This window comes from Heloderma suspectum, chromosome 2, assembly GCF_057233095.1.
Source record: "Heloderma suspectum isolate Gila_16-S chromosome 2, 16-S_ref, whole genome shotgun sequence".
Taxonomy (NCBI): domain Eukaryota; kingdom Metazoa; phylum Chordata; class Lepidosauria; order Squamata; family Helodermatidae; genus Heloderma; species Heloderma suspectum.
The window spans coordinates 375,165,310-375,182,964 of record NC_139459.1 but is presented as its reverse complement, the minus strand read 5'-3'; the positions used below and the strand labels follow the sequence as shown (position 1 = coordinate 375,182,964).

Genomic DNA, 17,655 nt, shown 5'->3' with positions numbered 1-17,655 from the left:
AGGTGCTGAACCTATGGGGGGGGGTTGGTTCAGCACCTTGGATAGCTCCTTTAGAGTTCTGACTGAACCCCACAGCGGATGCACAGCCCCCCTGACATCGGAGCCACCAGCCTCTGCTGCTTTCTGCCAAGAAAAATGGGACTCAAGGTGGCTACAATCATAAATAAAACTGGATGAAAACAGTAGTGAAACAAATGTGATGAAACACAGGGCCGGCCCAAGACATTTGGCTGCCTGAGGTGAAGGACAAGATGGTGCCCCCTCCCGATGCCGTGTTCTGAAGCTGACTGTTCTGGCTGTTGAATCTTACTTCCACACTGGTGATGGGAAAACATTCTGCGTGGCACCTGAGGGAGCAGACTAGTTTAGGGGGCCATGTGACAATATACAGTTGTGTCCTCCAACAGAGGAGAACAGCTGGGGGGCTCAGGAAGGCCAGGGGGATGGCATCACTGCCCTCTAGCGTCTACCACCTGAGGTGCTCGCCTTGCTCTGCCTAATGGCAGGGCCGGCCTTGTGTGTTTACAGAAGAACATGAGAAGAGCCCTGCTAGATCAGACCAAAGGCCTATTTAGCCTTAGAAGAAATTTTTAAACATGGTAAGCGGTATATCAGTCTGTTAAAAACACAACCACAACAACAACAATAATCCAGTATTCTGTTCACACAGTGTCCAACCACATGCCCGTGGGAAGCCCACAAGCAGGACATGAGTACAAGAGCACCCTCCTGCCCATGTTCCCCAGCAACTGGTATACATAGGCATACTGCCTCTGATACTGGAGGTAGCATAGAGCCAAGACTAGTAGCCATCGACAGCTTTCTCCTCCATGAATTTGTCTAACCCGCTTTTAAAACCATCCAAATTGGTTGCTATCACTGCATGTTGCGGTAGTGAATTCCATAGTTTAGCTCTGTGCTGTGTCGATGTCCTTCCTTTTATCTGTTCTGAATCTCCCACCATTCAGCTTCATGGGATGTCCCCCTATTAGTATTATGGGAGTGGGAGAAAAATGTCTCCTTATCCATTTTCTCCACACTATGTATAATTTTATGCACCTGTTATAATGCCTCGCCTTACTTACTTTTTTCTTAGCCCCAAATGTTGTAGCTTTTCCTCATAGTGTGCTTTCCAGTAACCCCTCGCCGTGAATTAATGTGCCTAACTCTATGCATGACCCACCTGTCAGAGATGTGAAAGCCTTTTATAGGAGGAGACTGTTTTGCAGCTCCCCTCAATATATTGGAGGCTGGTGGCTCCAATCTCGGTGGGGCTGTAATTCTATTCTGGGTTTCAGTCAGAACCTGTGAGAACTCTAAAGGAGCTTTCCAAGATGCTGAACCCCATCCCCAAAATAGGTTCAACACTTTGGATAGCTCCTTTAGAATTCTGGCTGGTTCTGACTGAAACCCAGACTGAATCCACAGCCCCACTGAAATTGGAGCCACCAGCCTCGTGTGTGTGTGTGTGTGTGTGTGTGTGTGTGTAAGAGAGAGAGAGAATAGGGTCTTTAATTTGGTAATCGTAGCGCCAAAGTCCCTACCACTGCCAGTTAGACAGGCACCAACCCTTCTGAGTTTTTGGTGCCTACTGAAAACAAACTTTTCCCAACCAGGAAGGGAATCTTGTCTTCCGTATACAGTGACACTCTTTATTTATTACCATTATTTATATCCTGCCTTTTGGGAGAAAATCCTACCAAGGGGGCTTACAAGTAAAACAACCATATATGAATAAAAATAATGCTAAAACAATATTCAGAATAGCAACTCCTAAGGCTCCGTCCCACAGAGCAGTCAATGGTAGAAAGTCTGTGGGAGAAGGGAGCTGGATCTGAGGCCTGGGGGGATCTTTTCCTGTCTGCCTCCCTCTCTCTTCTGGGATCCTTATTTAATTACTAAGTATTATTCATGTAACTATGATCATATACTGTCTTGTTTTGTACATCGCTGAGAAATTTCCGTTAATGAGCATGATTCATAAATTGTTGTTGTTCAGTCGTTAAGTCGTGTCCGACTCTTCGTGACCCCATGGACCATAGCACGCCAGGCCTTCCTGCCCTCCACTCTCTCCCGGAGTGTGCTCAAGTTCATGTTCATTGCACCGGTGATGCTATCTAGCCATCTCATCCTCTGCCGTCCCCTTCTCCTTTTGCCTTCAATCTTTCCCAGCATCAGGGTCTTTTCCAGGGAGTTTTCTCTTCGCATTAGGTGGCCAAAATATTTGAGCTTCAGCTTCAGTATCTGTCCTTCCAATGAGCAGTCAGGGTTGATTTCCTTTAGGATTGACTGATTTGACCTCCTTACTGTTAAATAAATATACTATGGCTCTGTTTCCTCATTTCAGCCTTCGTGCCCTACATGGTGCTTGCCTATGTGGTGATCCTTTGCACAGTCATTTTGCTGGTGGCCAGAATTGGTCACTCATGTATCAGTAAGTCAACTCTTGATGGGGGCTGTCAAGCAGGGGAACAGGGGGGTCATTTTGTGGGAAAGTCTGACAGGGCCGGATCCAAATTTTAGGGCCTTCAGACTCAGGATGCTGGAGAAATCTGCAACGGATTCAAATGGGTTTGAGTGTCTATGAATCCAGCCTGTGAATTCTTCAGCAGCCTGGCTTTTTCCGAGTCACTGTGGGCCCAGAGTCTCTGTTAACTATATTCAAATTGCTTCTCAAGAGTGCAAAGGGAGGCACAAGCCACGGATCCGTCATGCTCGAGATCATTTATTCTCTCAAATTAGGAGCAAGGTCTGACATGGAACATACACAGATAACAGAAAAATTATTTTCCTCTGATTTCACATAGCTTATGGCAAAGGATCATTGAAGCACTTTGTTCTTTTCAAGTCCTCAGAAAGAGTGGGTTAACTGAGAGGAACATAGTTCGGCTGCATATCAAAGCAGATACGGAAAAATAAGTCATAGTTTGGTCTTCCCGGTGAAGTATAGAAACGATACCATATTCTGGAGTTGCCATTAAATTATTGTTTCCCATTGTTGTAAGAAACATCTTGAATTGTATTTATTTTGTGCATGGCCAATGCGACACCCTTTGCATTATTGAGAGGCAATTTGTATATTGTTAATAGAGACTCTGTGTCTGTAGAACTTTTATGCCTATTTCAAGTGTAGTTTAAATACAAGCTACTAATGTTTATTATTGTTATATAGAGAATTTCTGTATGGTTATCACTACACCTCACTGCATTCTTAAGAAGCTATTGGTCCAGTGTTAATTAGAGACCTTGGGGCTGTTCACACAACATGCTAACTTGAGTGTGGGTTGTTTTGAAGCGTGGGTTGTTTGTTGAACTGTGGGTTAGTGTGTTGTCTGAATGCAGCGTGTTTTCCGCAGGGTGGGTTATCGTGTTGTCTGAACACAGCCAGGGTGGCTTGTTAACCATGTAGTGTAGCTTGTTAACCACTCTGAAGAACAAGAGGGCTCTGGATAGGGGTGAATGCTCCTTCCTTGTTCTCCTCGACCTCTCAGCGGCTTTTGATACCGTTGACCACGGTACCCTCCTGGACCGCCTGGAGGGGTTGGGCATTGGGGACACCGTATTGCGGTGGTTCCGGTCCTTCCTCTCCGGCAGGTACCAGAGGGTAGCACTGGGAGAGGAGGTTTCGGACCCGTGGCCACTTACTTGTGGGGTGCCGCAGGGTTCCATCCTCTCCCCGATGCTATTTAACATCTATGTGAAGCCGCTGGGGGCTATCATCAGGAGGTTTGGGGTGCAGTGTCATCAATATGCGGATGACACGCAGCTCTACCTCTCGTTCAAATCTTCACTAAGGTTAGCCATAGAATCCCTGTCTAAATGTCTGGAGACGGTGAGTGGCTGGATGGGGAGGAATAAGCTGAAGCTGAACCCTGACAAGACCGAGGTACTTTTGGTGGGAGACAAGAGGAGGCTGGGGGATGTTGACCTGGTGTTGAATGGGGTACGGCTACCCTTGAAAGACCAGGTCCGCAGCCTGGGGGTCATTTTGGACTCCCAGCTGTCCATGGAGGCTCAGGTGTCAGCTGTGAGCCGGACAGCGCTGTATCAACTCCATCTGATACGGCGGCTGCGCCCCTTCCTTCCCAACCATCTGCTCCCATCGGTAGTACATGCCCTGGTCTCCTCTCATTTAGACTACTGTAATGCGCTCTACGTGGGGTTACCCTTGAAGACGGTTCGGAAACTGCAGCTGGTACAGAACGCGGCAGCTCGCCTGATTAAAGGCAGCCGCCGGCGAGATCACATCACTCCAGTGCTGAAGGAGTTGCACTGGTTACCAGTTGTTTTCCGGGCCAAATTCAAGGTGTTGGTTTTGACCTTTAAACCCCTATATGGTTCCGGCCCAGCCTATCTTAAGGAGCGCCTCCAGCAACACCAGACAGGCCGCTTAACAAGATCAGCCTCGGATGGCCTTCTCTCTGTCCCATCAGCCAGGACAGCTAGACTGGTGGGGACGAGGGAGAGGGCCTTTTCTGTGGTGGCCCCCACTCTGTGGAACTCCCTCCCTAGGGAACTCCGTCATGCCCCCTCTTTAATGAGCTTCCGTTGTGCATTAAAAACGTGGTTGTTCAGGCAGGCATTTGGGGTGGGTTAGGGTATTTTAGGAAATGTTTTTATGGTAGAATTTTATTGTTTTAAACTGTTTTATTGTATGTTGTACGTCGCCCAGAGTGGCTGGGTGACCAGCCAGATGGGCGATTAATAAATTTAATAATAATAAAAAATAAACCCAGCAACAGACCATGGGCTCTCAAGGTGGCTTGAGAAAAATAAGCCACACCACATGGTTAACAAGCCACCCTGGCTGCGTTCAGACAACCCGCTAACCCACAGTTAAAAAAACAACCCACAGTTCAAAACAACCCACACTCAACCACTGAGTGTGGGTTAGCGGATTGTGTGAACAGCCCCATTGTGTATTTACTTGTATAAGCAAGTTCTTTTGGGTGTACATATACCACACATTTACAGTACAGGATTTATATATTTTAATTCTGAGTGCATAATTTGGCCTTTCATACTATATATCACCTGTGGGTCCACTAATTTCTTTGGTAGCTATTTGTGGAAGGTGCAGGATGCTTGCAGGATATTTCACTCAGCTGTGTGGCCCAGGAGGTGATGTTAGGGCAGGGGTGTTGAACCTTAGGCCCGTTGGCCAAATGTGGCCCGCCTATGGTTTCAATCTGGCCCTCCAGGGCTCCTCAGAGGGACACACCACTTTCTCCTAACCACCAATTATTTGGTGGCTTCTTATCTTTGGCACTTTTTTCTACATCGGAAAAGCGTGAAACACCTCTTGAAATGCTTAGGGAGGGACTGTAGCTCAGTGGTAGAGCACATGCGTTGTAAGCAGAAGGTCCCAGGTTTGATTCCTGGCTTCTCCAGGTGGGGTGAGGAAAGAATCCTGCCTCAAACCCTGGAGAGCCGCTGCCAGTCAGTGTCGACAGTACTGGGCTAGATGGACCATTGGTCAGACACAATATAAGACAGCTTCCTATGTTTCCTGTGCTACTCACTAGAACTGAGGGCTTTAAGCTAAAATATGCTGGAAGTTTAGCGCCTCCTCTTCCACCTTTGGCCCCACCCAGCTCTGGAATGCAGCCCCGAGAGCTTCTCCAAAATTGAATTTGGCTTCGGGCTGAAATTAGGGATTCTTTAGTCCTCCATGCCTGGCATAGATTTCCCCCAAATATCTGCTACATGAAAGACTTCACTTTACAAAGACATTTTTTTCTGTTGGATTTCCCATCAATCATTTTTATTATTATTATTATTATTATTATTATTATTATTATTATTATTCATTTATTGCATTTATATCCTGCCCTTTCCCCCCGTCCAAGTAACCCAAGGCGGCGTACATAGTCCTTCTCCTCTCCATTTTGTCCTCATAACAACAACCCTGTGAGGTAGGTTGGGCTGAGAGTCTGTGATTGTCCCAAAGTTACCCAGTGAGCTTCCATAGCTGAGTAGGGACTAGAAGTTGGATCTCTCGAGTCCCAGTCCAACAATCTCGCCACTACACCACACTAGCTCTCATGTGCTCGTTCCTCCCTTATTTCAGCCTCGCTGCATCGTGAAGAGCCCATCCATGTAGGGGCCGTCCTGGGGGTTGTGGTGATCATCCTGCTGGCATCTGGGATATGTAAGTAAAGTACCAGGGGTGGATTGAGAGTCTTTGTGTAGGTGGCTTCTGATTCAAGAATGTGTGGATTAGGGATGTTGAATCTATTCCATCTGTGTGTTGTGGATGAGGATGTTTTTTGTTCTGTTGTCTGCTCATTGACAGAACTGGATTTTTTAAAGGATGTACAAGAATTTTGTTCCAGTTGCGCAAGTGTGCATTATCACAGGCGCACATTGACGCTACGGTACACTTGCACAAGTGTGAATTAGCACCAGTACGCATTAGTGCTAATGCACTCTTGCGGTAATACGTATTAGCAGAAGTGCAATTTGCACCAGTCCCTCCCAAAAGTTAAAAAAAAACGATCCACAGGTCTGCAGAATCCTCGCCACTACACAATAATGGGTCTGCCGCAGGAGCTGCAGATCAGATTAATAGAAATCTGAACTCATTTGAATCCATTGTGGATTTCCCCGACTTCTCTAGTGTGGATGGAACAATCTCCCTGCTGGTCTCCCTCATCCTCATCTCCCTGCAAGCAATCGAAACGTAACAGTGCCCAGTGAAAAATACGGGCCCCTTCACCTGCATCGTTCGGTCATGAACAAATCCCATATGATTCAGAATGCCATATGCACCAAGGCCAGCATGTGCTGCGCAAAGCCACTTGACCAGTGCTGGGGAGCGCGCCTGCTCCCTCCAGTGGCGGCCAAGTCCCCTGCTGACTGTATCCCCAGTGTTACCCCTGATCGGAGAGGACTGCAAGAACTCTTCTGGGGCGGGGTTTGGAGGCCAAGCTCCGCCCCCCTGGAGGAACCAAAAGAGGCTCTGTGGGCTGGATGCAGAACCTCCACAGGCTGGATTAGTGGGCCGGAACTTCCGTATCCATGCTGCAGGGGGATTTAGGAAGCAGTGAGAGGGGTTGTCCCTGGCTGGCAGAAACTCTCACTTGGAGCCTAGGGTGCTGTCCTGGCTTACGTGGGAGCAGTGGAGGCTGGTGGCTCTGATGTCAGTGGGGCCGTGGATCCGCTCCGGGTTTCAGGCAGAGCCAGCTGGAACTCTAAAGAAGCTATTCTGCAGCATCCCGTTAGAGCAGGGGCATTGAACCTCAGGCCTGTGGGTCAAATTTGGCTCAACTGGGGTCCCCGTCCAGCCCTCCAGGGTTCTCCAGATGGGCACGCACCCTTCCAGTTCCCTCAGCTGCTGATCCTTTGGCAGTTTCCCAGCTTTTGTGCAGGTTCCCCCCCCCCATTCTGAAAGATTGCAAACACCTCTCTTAAGGCCTCGTTACTGACAGCAACGCCAACATAGGCGGGTATTTTTTGGTATTTTGTCCCAGCACCTTTGCCTTCAGCCCTGCCCATCACTGGCATGCAGCCCTCCAAGAGCTTCTCCGAAATTGCATTCAGCCCTCCGGCTGAAAGAGGTCCGCTGCTTTATCAAAATAGACTACAAACTCCCTCTCTCGTGGCTCTGCTACAGGAGTTTCTGCAGGCCTTTCCACTTAGGGCTTTTCTGCATGAGGCTTTTAACCCGCCACTTGACTGAGGCTTCTGCTTCTGGATTCTTCGTGCGATTAAGATCGACTCCTTTAGACATGTTTTTTTCCAGGTTTTCTCTGCCTTTCTAGATGTTCTGTTACAGAACCAGTAGGTGGTGCTGTGGTATAGTGGAATTGCACAAATACTCCAGGTTTTCATGCCACCATTCACAGAAATACCAGGTTTTCCACATTAGGAAACAAAAAACCCCACTATAACGGTTGCAGAGCATGGGAGAGGCCCTGGAGGGTGACAATCTTGTGTAAAGCACCCGCAAACTACCGCAAGTGATGAATCAGTGCACAATAAATGGCTCGTGTAGAAAGGCTCTTAGTTTGTGTGCCTCTACCAGTGACAGTAATTGTGTCTCTTTGGGGGCAAACCTTCATCCTAACAGCCATACTAGCTCTGCCATCCCCCCATTTCAGAAACATAACCCCCACCACACACATGTAATGGGGAAGATGGTTTGGAGGTCCCCTACAGCCACTTTGGTCTTTTTCCTGTTTCAGTCTTAGAATCTAGCGCAGAGCTGAGCGTTGCTAAAAGCTTCTTGTTTACTCTCCTGCTGATCATCAGACTGTATATCAGTAAGTAAATACGAATGTATTTGTTCTTTTGGAAGGGGTCTGTTATGTGTGGCAGCCTTTGATTAGGAATGTGTGGATGGAGCACAGAATTCCTGGTTGTGTCCCTTGCCCCACAAACACAAGCAATCCAGGCATGAGAATGTTTTATTTTACAGTGAGCATCTAGGTGCCTTCCTTAGACTCTCCCTGTCCAGAGGCTCACAACCTAAATAGACATGATACTAAAGGAAAAAAGAATGGGGAGGGAAGAGGAGAGGAGAAAAGCAAGTGGTCTTTCAGCATGGCTGGTGGAACAGCCCTGCTTCCGCCTCTCATCTCCCTCTGCTGCAACCTGGTGGTAGTGACAGTTGAGGCCTTGGCCGTGTGGCCTGGGCCCCGTATCTATTTTCCTAGGGCCTATAATCTATTTTCCCAGGGCCCCGAATCTATTTCCCAGGGCCCCGAATCTATTTCCCAGGGCCCCAAATCTATTTTCCCAAGGTGCTGAATCTATTTCCCAGGGCCACAAATCTATTTTCCCAGGGCCACAAATCTATTTCGCAAGACCCCAAATCTATTTTCCCAGGGCCCTGAATCTATTTCCCCAGGGCCCTGGATGCATTCCATAGAGCCCTGAGTGTCTATTGGTGCCAACAGAAGGTTTCCCCCCCTCAACTTAATTTCCATGCAGGGAGCAACTTTCAAGGGAGCAACTTTCAAAGGGGATTCTCACATGCTGCAACACCCCCCAGGCCCCCCCCCCCCATCTTCCCCAGCATGGCAATGAAGCTGGGAAAGAAAGAGGATGAGCAAAAGGCTGGATGCACCCAATCTCGCCTGATCTCGGAAGCTAAGCAGGGTCAGCCCTGGTTAGTAGTTGGATGGGAGACTGCCTGGGAATCAGGCTTCCTGCACTGAGCAGGGGGTTGGACTCGATGGTCTTGTAGGCCTCTCCCAACCCTATGATTCTATGAGGAAAAAAACCCTTTCTCCATTGGTATGGGATGATCTGGGTCAGTATGCAAATTAATTTGCAAAATTTATTTTTTACTTGAGATTATTTGGATGAGAAAAGAATTGGTGGGCTGGGTCATACAGAAAGTAGGGGATAGGGGCAGAAATAGAAAGTCCAAAAATGTGGCCAGGCGTTATGGCCATGAAGTCTACAGTTTAGACAGACGCAATCTCAAACTGGAGAATTGACGTCTGAATGAATTAGCCCTTGCTAGGTGTTGCAGGTATCAGATTACACCTAGGAATGGATTTGGGGACAGAGAATGTTTCTTTGGGGGAACCCCCCTCCTGCCTGCATAAGGGTATGGGTGCCGCACTAGTCACATACATAAAAGTCTCCCACAAACGCATACAACGGTGTTGGGATTATTTTGGGATTTCATTCATTCTGCTTACCCCCTCTCCCATTTTACTTGTAGTGCCCCTTGTGCAGCTCGTGCTGGAGTCCGATACTGGCATTAAGCTCCAGTTGAGGTTTATTGCCTTTTTCATCTGTAAGTAAATTGTGATTGTTTTTGGTGTGTGTGTGTGTGTGTAAAATTGAGCGGTAGACTCCAGTGGGAGCGGGTGCATGACACAGGCCCCCTGATAATGTCTTCCCATTGGGTAATCGGGATGTAAGTGTCCAGTCTTCAAGGAGGACACCTAGAACTACTAATTTGGGCATTTCCACACCAGCCTAAAATCCTGCATTTAAAACGGGGCTTTCTGCTTCTATTTTAAGTGCAGGATCACCGCTGACTCCCTTTACATGTGCTTCCTTCCCCCATCCCATTGATCTTTCGTTGATCTCGCTCCTCTTCTTGCCGCCTTTCCTCTTTTCACGGAGGAAACTGAAGTGGAACACAACGGGGTAATTTGATAGCTCATTATCTGCGATCTCTTTAAAAACGGAACAGAGGGCATTTAGTGCAGGAGGGTCACCGCAGGGTCATGGCATCATGTAAAGAGCCTGCATATTTCCTTGAAGGAGCAATCTGAATCGCAGGATAGCTCCGTGTGATGAAGCCCTTAGAAGGCATTCTGCTGCTATTCTGTGTTTTTCTCCTTAATGCCGGGGTACTGAACCTCTTTCAGCTCAGGGCCGGATTTCATTTCGGGGGGCCTCGGGGGCCACATTCCAGGGGTGGACAGAGTCAAAAGCAAAAGAAGTGTGTCCAAAGGCAAAATGGGTGGAGCCAAAAATACCAGCTATTTTAGCTTAAAGTTCTTGCTGCTAGTTTTACCAAGCCTTAGGAGAGGCATTCCAGCCTTTTAGAATTGGCGGGGGGGGGGGGGCGGCGGCACAGGAGCTAGGAAACAACCAAACCATTAGACCCCAGGTGTCTCGTTCTGCACCTTTGTCTTAGGGCGTGATCCTATGCGTTTTGAGACAGACATAAATCCTACAACTCCCAGCATTTGCCAGCCAGCTATGCTGGCTGGGAATGCTGGAAATTGTAGGATTTACTTCTGTCTCAACATGCATAGGATTGCACCTTCGGTGGATTTTCTATGGCAAAAGAGAAGAAGTGGTGAGAAAACATGGCAGGGTTTTGAGCGGAAGACCACACCATCTGGACATCCACCGCCCTGCCAGTAAAATTCAGTGAATGAGCCAGGGCAAAATCTTAATCTTGTGTCACAGTTTACATCCTGCCATGCTTGTCAGGGACAACATTCATAAGACAAAAGGGACGATCCCATTTGTTTATTTTTCACAAAAGCCCTGCAAGGTAGCTTTGGCTGAGAGAGTTAGCGAGCAACCTGTCCAAGACCATGCAACCTGCCTCAGAGCTCTCAGCAGGAATTTGAGCCAGGGTACCCCACGTCCCAGCGCTTTCCCACAAGTTCAGATTAATTAAGATGAAGCTAAAATGTATTTTTTTATTGCTTATTTAACATAAAGCTGAAATGTATGTATTTATTTATTATATCCCGCCTTTTCGCCAAGGAGCACGAGGTGGCCTGCATGATCCTCCTCCTCTCCATTTCTATCCTCACACCACCCCTGTGAGGTAGGTTAGGCTGAGAGTCAATGACTGGCCCTAAGTACACGGCTGAGTGCGAAGTAGAACCTGAGTCATCCTAGAACCTGAGTCGTCCTAGTCCAGCGCTCTAACCACTACACCACACTGGCTCTCTTAAATATTCTAAAATATTTCTGAAATATTCTAAAATGTCCAGCTTCTGATGAGTGATGTTAGGCAATTAAAAAAGTGTACCCTCGAGGTGTCTAGATTAAGCAGGCACACTCCCAAAACACAGGGAGATTATTTGGGGGTTATCGTAAATCGCTTGTCTTTCCCCACCATTTCAGACGTACTGGTGAGTGACAGACTCGTCCTTGACGTTGTGCTTATCACGCTGCTGGTGGGAGAAGCAAGCATGCTGTACTTCAGTAAGTAAACTATGAATGCATTTGATCTGGGGGGTGGGGGGCTGAGAACTACCATGTGGGTAAAGCCTATTATTTATTTATTGCATTTATATCCTGCCTTTTTTCCTCTTGCATGGAACCTCAGGTGGCGTACATTATACATCCCGCTCCTCTCCATTTTATCCTCACAACAACAACCCTGTCAAGTAGGTGGGGCTGAGAGTCTGTGACTGGCCCAGAGTCACCCAGTCAACTTCCATGGCCAAGTGGGGACTAGAACCCGGATCTCCCGGCTCCCAGTCCAACACTCTCACCACTACACCACGCTGGCTCTCTAATTCTAATTGAGAATGTGTGTATAATACAGGCTTCCTGGTAGTGACCCCTCCAAGCAATAAAGGTGTGCTCCTGCATTGAGCTGGGGGTTGGACTCGATGGCCTTGTAGGCCCATTCCAACCCTACTATGATTCTATGAGAGTCTCTCTCTCCAGCAAGGGGCATGGAGGGAATATCTCTAGGGATGTCAGGGAAATCTGCCACGGATTCAAATGACTTTGGATGTCTATGAATCTGACCCACGGATTCCACACACTTGCGGACCAGTTGTTCACTTGGGGGGGATTTTGCACTAATGCGGATTAACGTTAATATGCATTAACAAACGTGCATTGGCACAAGTGGACATTAGTGCTAATGCGCATTGGCACAAGTGGACATTAGTGCTAATGCGCATTGACACAAGTAGAACAAAATCTGGTAAGATAAATCCAATTCCATCAATGAGTGGATAACAGAACAAAAGACTCCTGACCATCCACGAAACTCAGACAGAATGGATTTGACAAAATCCATACATCCTTAGATCTCTCCCCCAAGTCCGTGATACATTGTGGTCAAAATCTGTAGTTCAGTGTGCCAAAGGAACTCTGTTATATCCCCCATTTGTTACATCCCCCTACAGAAGAGGTTATCACAATTAATATTCATCCCACCTTTCCCTCATGGAGTGTGGGCAGTATACGTGATGTTTATCTCCTTTTTATCTTCACAGCAAGAGGTGGGTGGGTGGGAGTCCCTTGGGGTAAATCCTTCCCATGGCTTAGCCTGTGGGTGTCTGTATGGCCCTGCAGTGGGCTTCCAGAATTTGGAGGTGCTGTGGAAGTGATAAGCCAGACCCAGGCTTACTTACAAGGAGACTTTATTGAGTATTTACAGCACACAGGCATGCCCAAAGGTTGGATCAGACAGCTTCCTTGAACCCAGAGTCAAGGGGTACAATGGCCCTTATACCAGACATGTTAGCAGTGAGGCAGCATGACAGCAGCAAGCGTTAATTAGCGTTCATCTGCAACTTTCCCAGCATAGGCTAACAGCCCCATGTTGGAGGAGAGACAATCAGAACTTTCCCAGCACAGACACCTGTAAACAGAGCCTCACTTCTCAGGCGCATCCTAGGCCTGATAAAGTTCAGAGCTCAGTAGCATGGAATGTGCTCAAGTGGTGATATCGACCTTTGACTCATCTTACCAGCCAAGAGGCCCACTAGCAAGAGAATTGCACCAAAGCAGAAAGCATTATGGATCTCTAGGCCCCTCTAAAACTACTGGTGACTTAGTTACAGGCCTGGGGCCATTACAGTGTCCCTCCTCTGGGTTCTCGCACCAAATGAAATGAGACGGGTAGCTACTAAAGAGAGGGCTTTTTCAGTGGTGGCACCTCACTTCTTGAATAGACTTCCCAAAGAGGATTGCCTGGTTTGTCTACCTTGTGCTCTTTGGGGGCGGGCGGGCAAGTAAAGTCCTTTTAATTCTCCCAGATTTTTTAGTCCTTCAGTTTTATAGTTTTGTTTTTAACAGGGTTATTGCATTTTCTAGCTCTTGACACTGCCATTGGCTTTTTCTTTGGTTTTCTGTTGCAGGGTTAACCTTTTAGGAGTGTTATATTACATTGTATCACCTTGTCTTTTTATGGTTTCAGCTTTTGTGAATTGCCTAGAGAGCTTTGGCAGTTGGGGCTGGGGCAGGGGTAGGGGATAGAAATGCGATAGATAGATAGATGATAGATAGATAGATAGATAGATAGATAGATAGATAATTTCAGGTGCAGAAAAAAACTCCCGCATAGAAGTGGGAGGTTATTTTGAGGTTTCCTTCAATCAGTTTCTTCTTTTCTCCCCCCCACCCCAATCCCAATTTCATCTTTAGTATCCAATGTGGGATACACGATCGTGGAGCTTCTCCTGTGGTCCTTGGCTTTTGTCCTCTTGATGGCTCGGACTGCCATCTTATATGTCAGTAAGTTACCTGTGAATGTATTTGCAGGGGTTCACCTGGTAGAGCACTTAGGGCTTTCCTCAGGGCTGAAGTCAAGGAAGCCCATGGTCTCTCCAAAGAATCACCCAGAGAGTGCCAGGCAACAAGCAGCAGCAAACAGGCCCATCATCAGCACCGGGGCCAGCACAACTATGGGCTTCTCCAGACGGGGGTTTTATCCTGAGATTGAGATCAGTCACTCACAGAAGTCTGCAGATCCATTACATGACGTCATCAGCCTCCAGGGCATCTCCCGTGCTAAATGACCTTTATCCTGTTTTTTAAAAAATTGGAGATAATGAGCTATCAAATTACTGCCTGTTGAGTTCCCTCTTAAAAAGAGGAAATAATTTTGCAATAAGGGTGGTAGATCACACTGCCATCTAGTGGCCGAGTAATGAAATATATAGAACAGGCAGATAAGGTGGGGAAGGGGGGGAAGGGAAGCACTTGTAAAGGGAGCCTGTCATGATCCTGCAAGCAGAACATCCCTGTAAAGTTGCAAGATTTTAGTCTGGTGTAGAACTCTGGTGTAGTCTAGGCTGTGACCGTCTGTGGATGAGACTTCTTTCTGCAGCATCCTTCCTTCTTTAAAAAAAATAATTATAATCAGGGGGCAGCTGTCTGGGTATCCACATGGTTACGGATGCTAATTTTAATATATTTATTTTTAAAACATATTCTCCTTTTCTACAGTACAACGGTGCTTATTTCCAAGTGAATGTGTTTGGCAAGCAAACACTATTGTACAACTGTATATGGCACTGTCATTCAAGTGAGTTTAAAAAGCTCATGCACATGCTCAGAGTATTTTTTTTCTTCTTCTTCTCTTTCTCAGAGTTGGTAGGGTTTGTATGGTTTTGGGGCTTGAACATATCAGGAAGGTAGAAGCCGTTGTAAAGAATGGGATGAAGATGGGGGAGGAGAAGAGAAATTTTAATTGTGCGCTAAGCAATTGAAGTAATGCAAAACATGATGGGATTATTTAGTAATGATGCCTCTTGTTAGACAGGCAATTTAGCAGAGAAAAACAAAATGGGAAAACAAAATGAGCGTTTACCAGTCCCACATGCACACAAGGCTAAAAAGGAGACCATACCCTTCTTTAGCGAAGAAAACATAACATGGTTTTACTTACAATATCCCTGCATACCTTACCAACCTCCCTAGTCACTGAGGTCATCAGAGCGCATGCTCCTGGTGGTTCCACATGGACCTATGGCCTGACTGGAGTCCACCAGGAGAACAGCCTTCAGTGTGGTGGCATACCTCTTATGCTCACCACTCCAAAAACTGTTTTAGATACAAAGCAGTGCACAAATGTTACAAACAAAAAGAAAGAAAGAAAGAAAGAAAGAAAGAAAGAAAGAAAGAAAGAAAAGATGCAGGTGCAGGTGCAGCCATTTAAAGGATCCCCCTCGTGTGCATACACACACAAGACCATTAAATCCCAGGTCTAAAATGACCTTGCTGTTGTTGTTGTTCAGTCGCTAAGTCTTGTCCGACTCTTTGTGACCCCATGGAACATAGCACGCCAGGCCTTCCTGTCCTCTGCTCTTTCCTGGAGTGTGCTCAAGTTCATATTCATTGCCTCGGTGATGCTATCTAGCCATCTCATCCTCTGCCGTCCCCTTCTCCTTTTCCCTTCAATCTTTCCCAGTATCAGGGTCTTTTCCAGGGAGTTTTCTCTTCGCATTAGGTGGCCAAAATATTTGAGCTTCAGCTTCAGTATCTGTCCTTCCAATGAGCACTCAGGGGTGATTTCCTTTAGGATGGACTGATTTGACCTCCTTGCAGTCCAGGGGACTTGTAAGAGTCTTCTCCAGCACCACAGTTCGAAAGCACCGATTCTTCGGTGCTCAGCCTTCCTTATAGTCCAGCTCTCACAGCCATACGTTGCTACTGGGAAAACCATAGCTTTGATTATACAAACCTTTGTCGGCAAGGTGATGTCTCTGCTTCTGACTATGCTGTCTAGGTTTGCCATAGCTTTCCTCCCAAGGAGCAAGCGTCTTTTGATTTCATGGCTACAATCACCGTCTGCAGTGATCTTGGAGCCCAAGAAAATAAAATCTGTCACTGCTTCCATTTCTTCCCCTTCTATATGCCAGGAAGTGATGGGGCCAGATGCCATGATCTTAGTTTTTTTGATGTTGAGTTTCAAACCAGCTTTTGCACTCTCCACTTTCACCCTCAACAAGAGGCTCTTTAGATCCTCTTCGCTTTCTGCCATTAGGGTGGTATCGTCTACGTATCTGAGGTTGTTGAGAATTCTCCCGGCAATCTTAATTCCGACCTGTGATTCATCCAACCCGGCATTTCTCATGATGTACTCTGCATATTAGTTAAATAAGCAGGGCGACAATATGCAGCCTTGTCGTACTCCTTTCCCAATTTTGAACCAATCGGTTGTTCCATGTCCGGTTCTTACTGTTGCTTCTTGACCCTCGTACAAGTTTCTCAGGAGACAGGTAAGGTGGTCTGGTACTCCCATCTCTTTAACAATTTGCCAGAATTTGTTGTGATCCACACAATCAAAGGCTTTAGCGTAGTCAATGAAGCAGAAATAGACGTTTTTCTGGAATTCTCTTGCTTTCTCCATGATCCAGCGAATGTTGGCAATTTGATCTCTAGTTCCTCTGCCTCTTCGAAACCCAGCTTGTACTTCCGGTAGTTCTCGGTTCACATACTGCTGAAGCCTAGCTTGTAGGATTTTGAGCATCACCTTGCTGGCATGTGAAATTAGCGCAATTGTACGGTAGTTTGAACACTCTTTGGCATTGCCCTTCTTTGGAATTGGAATGTAAACTGACCTTTTCCGGTCTTGTGGCCACTGTTGAGTGTTCCAAATTTGTTGGCATATTGAGTGCAGCACTTTAACAACATCATCTTTTAGGATTTTAAATAGTTCAGCTGGAAGACTGTCATCTCCGCTAGCTTTGTTGTTAGTAATGCTTCCTAAGGCCCACTTGACTTCACTCTCTAGGATGTCTGGCTCAAGTTTAGTGATCGCACTATCATGGCTATCAGAGACATTCAGATCTTTCCTGTATAGTTCTTCTATGTATTCTTTCCACCTCTTCTTAATCTCATCTGCTTCTGTTAGGTCCCTGCCTTCTTTGTCCTTTATCATGCCCATCTTTGCACAAAACTTTCCCTTGAGATCTCTGATTTTCTTGAAGAGATCTCTAGTCTTTCCCATTCTGTTGTTTTCCTCGATTTCTTTGCATTGTTCATTGAAGAAGGCCTTCTTGTCTCTCCTTGCTATTCTCTGGAACTCTGCATTCAGTTGGGTATATCTTCCCCTTTCTCCCTTGCTTTTTGCTTCCCTTCTTTCCTCAGCTACTTGTAAAGCCTCATCAGACAGCCACTTTGCTTTCTTGCATTTCTTTTTCTTTGGGATGGATTGAGTTGCTGCCTCCTGAACAATGTTACGGACCTCCGTCCATAGTTCCTCAGGAACTCTGTCTATCAGGTCTAATCCCTTAAATCTATTCCTCACCTCCTCTGTATATTCATAGGGGATATGATTTAGGTCATACCTGAATGGTTTAGTGGTTTTCCCTACGTTCTTCAATTTAAGCTGAAATTTTGCAACAAGAAGCTCATGATCTGAGCCACAGTCAGCTCCAGGTCCTGTTTTTACTGACTGTATGGAGCTTCTCCATCTTTGGCTGCAAAGGACATAATCAATCTGATTTCGATATTGACCATCTGGTGATGTCC

The 17,655-nt window shown here is 46.6% G+C and overlaps 1 protein-coding gene across 8 annotated transcripts in view; it reads left to right on the top strand.

Moving 5' to 3' along the window:
• Nucleotides 1-17,655, top strand: part of LOC146356214 (uncharacterized) — a 30,173-nt gene that overhangs the window by 6,015 nt on the left and 6,503 nt on the right. For 2 of the 8 annotated variants that reach the window (XM_084831819.1, XM_084831823.1), the window contains exons 2-8: nucleotides 2,348-2,434; nucleotides 6,071-6,151; nucleotides 8,187-8,264; nucleotides 9,677-9,751; nucleotides 11,557-11,637; nucleotides 13,822-13,911; nucleotides 14,626-14,704. In XM_084831819.1, the coding sequence (XP_084687945.1) occupies nucleotides 2,348-2,434; nucleotides 6,071-6,151; nucleotides 8,187-8,264; nucleotides 9,677-9,751; nucleotides 11,557-11,637; nucleotides 13,822-13,911; nucleotides 14,626-14,704 (571 nt within the window). The remainder of the gene's footprint in view (nucleotides 1-2,347; nucleotides 2,435-6,070; nucleotides 6,152-8,186; nucleotides 8,265-9,676; nucleotides 9,752-11,556; nucleotides 11,638-13,821; nucleotides 13,912-14,625; nucleotides 14,705-17,655) is intronic. The other 6 variants (XM_084831822.1, XM_084831824.1, XM_084831821.1 and 3 more) reach the window with 5 other exon arrangements.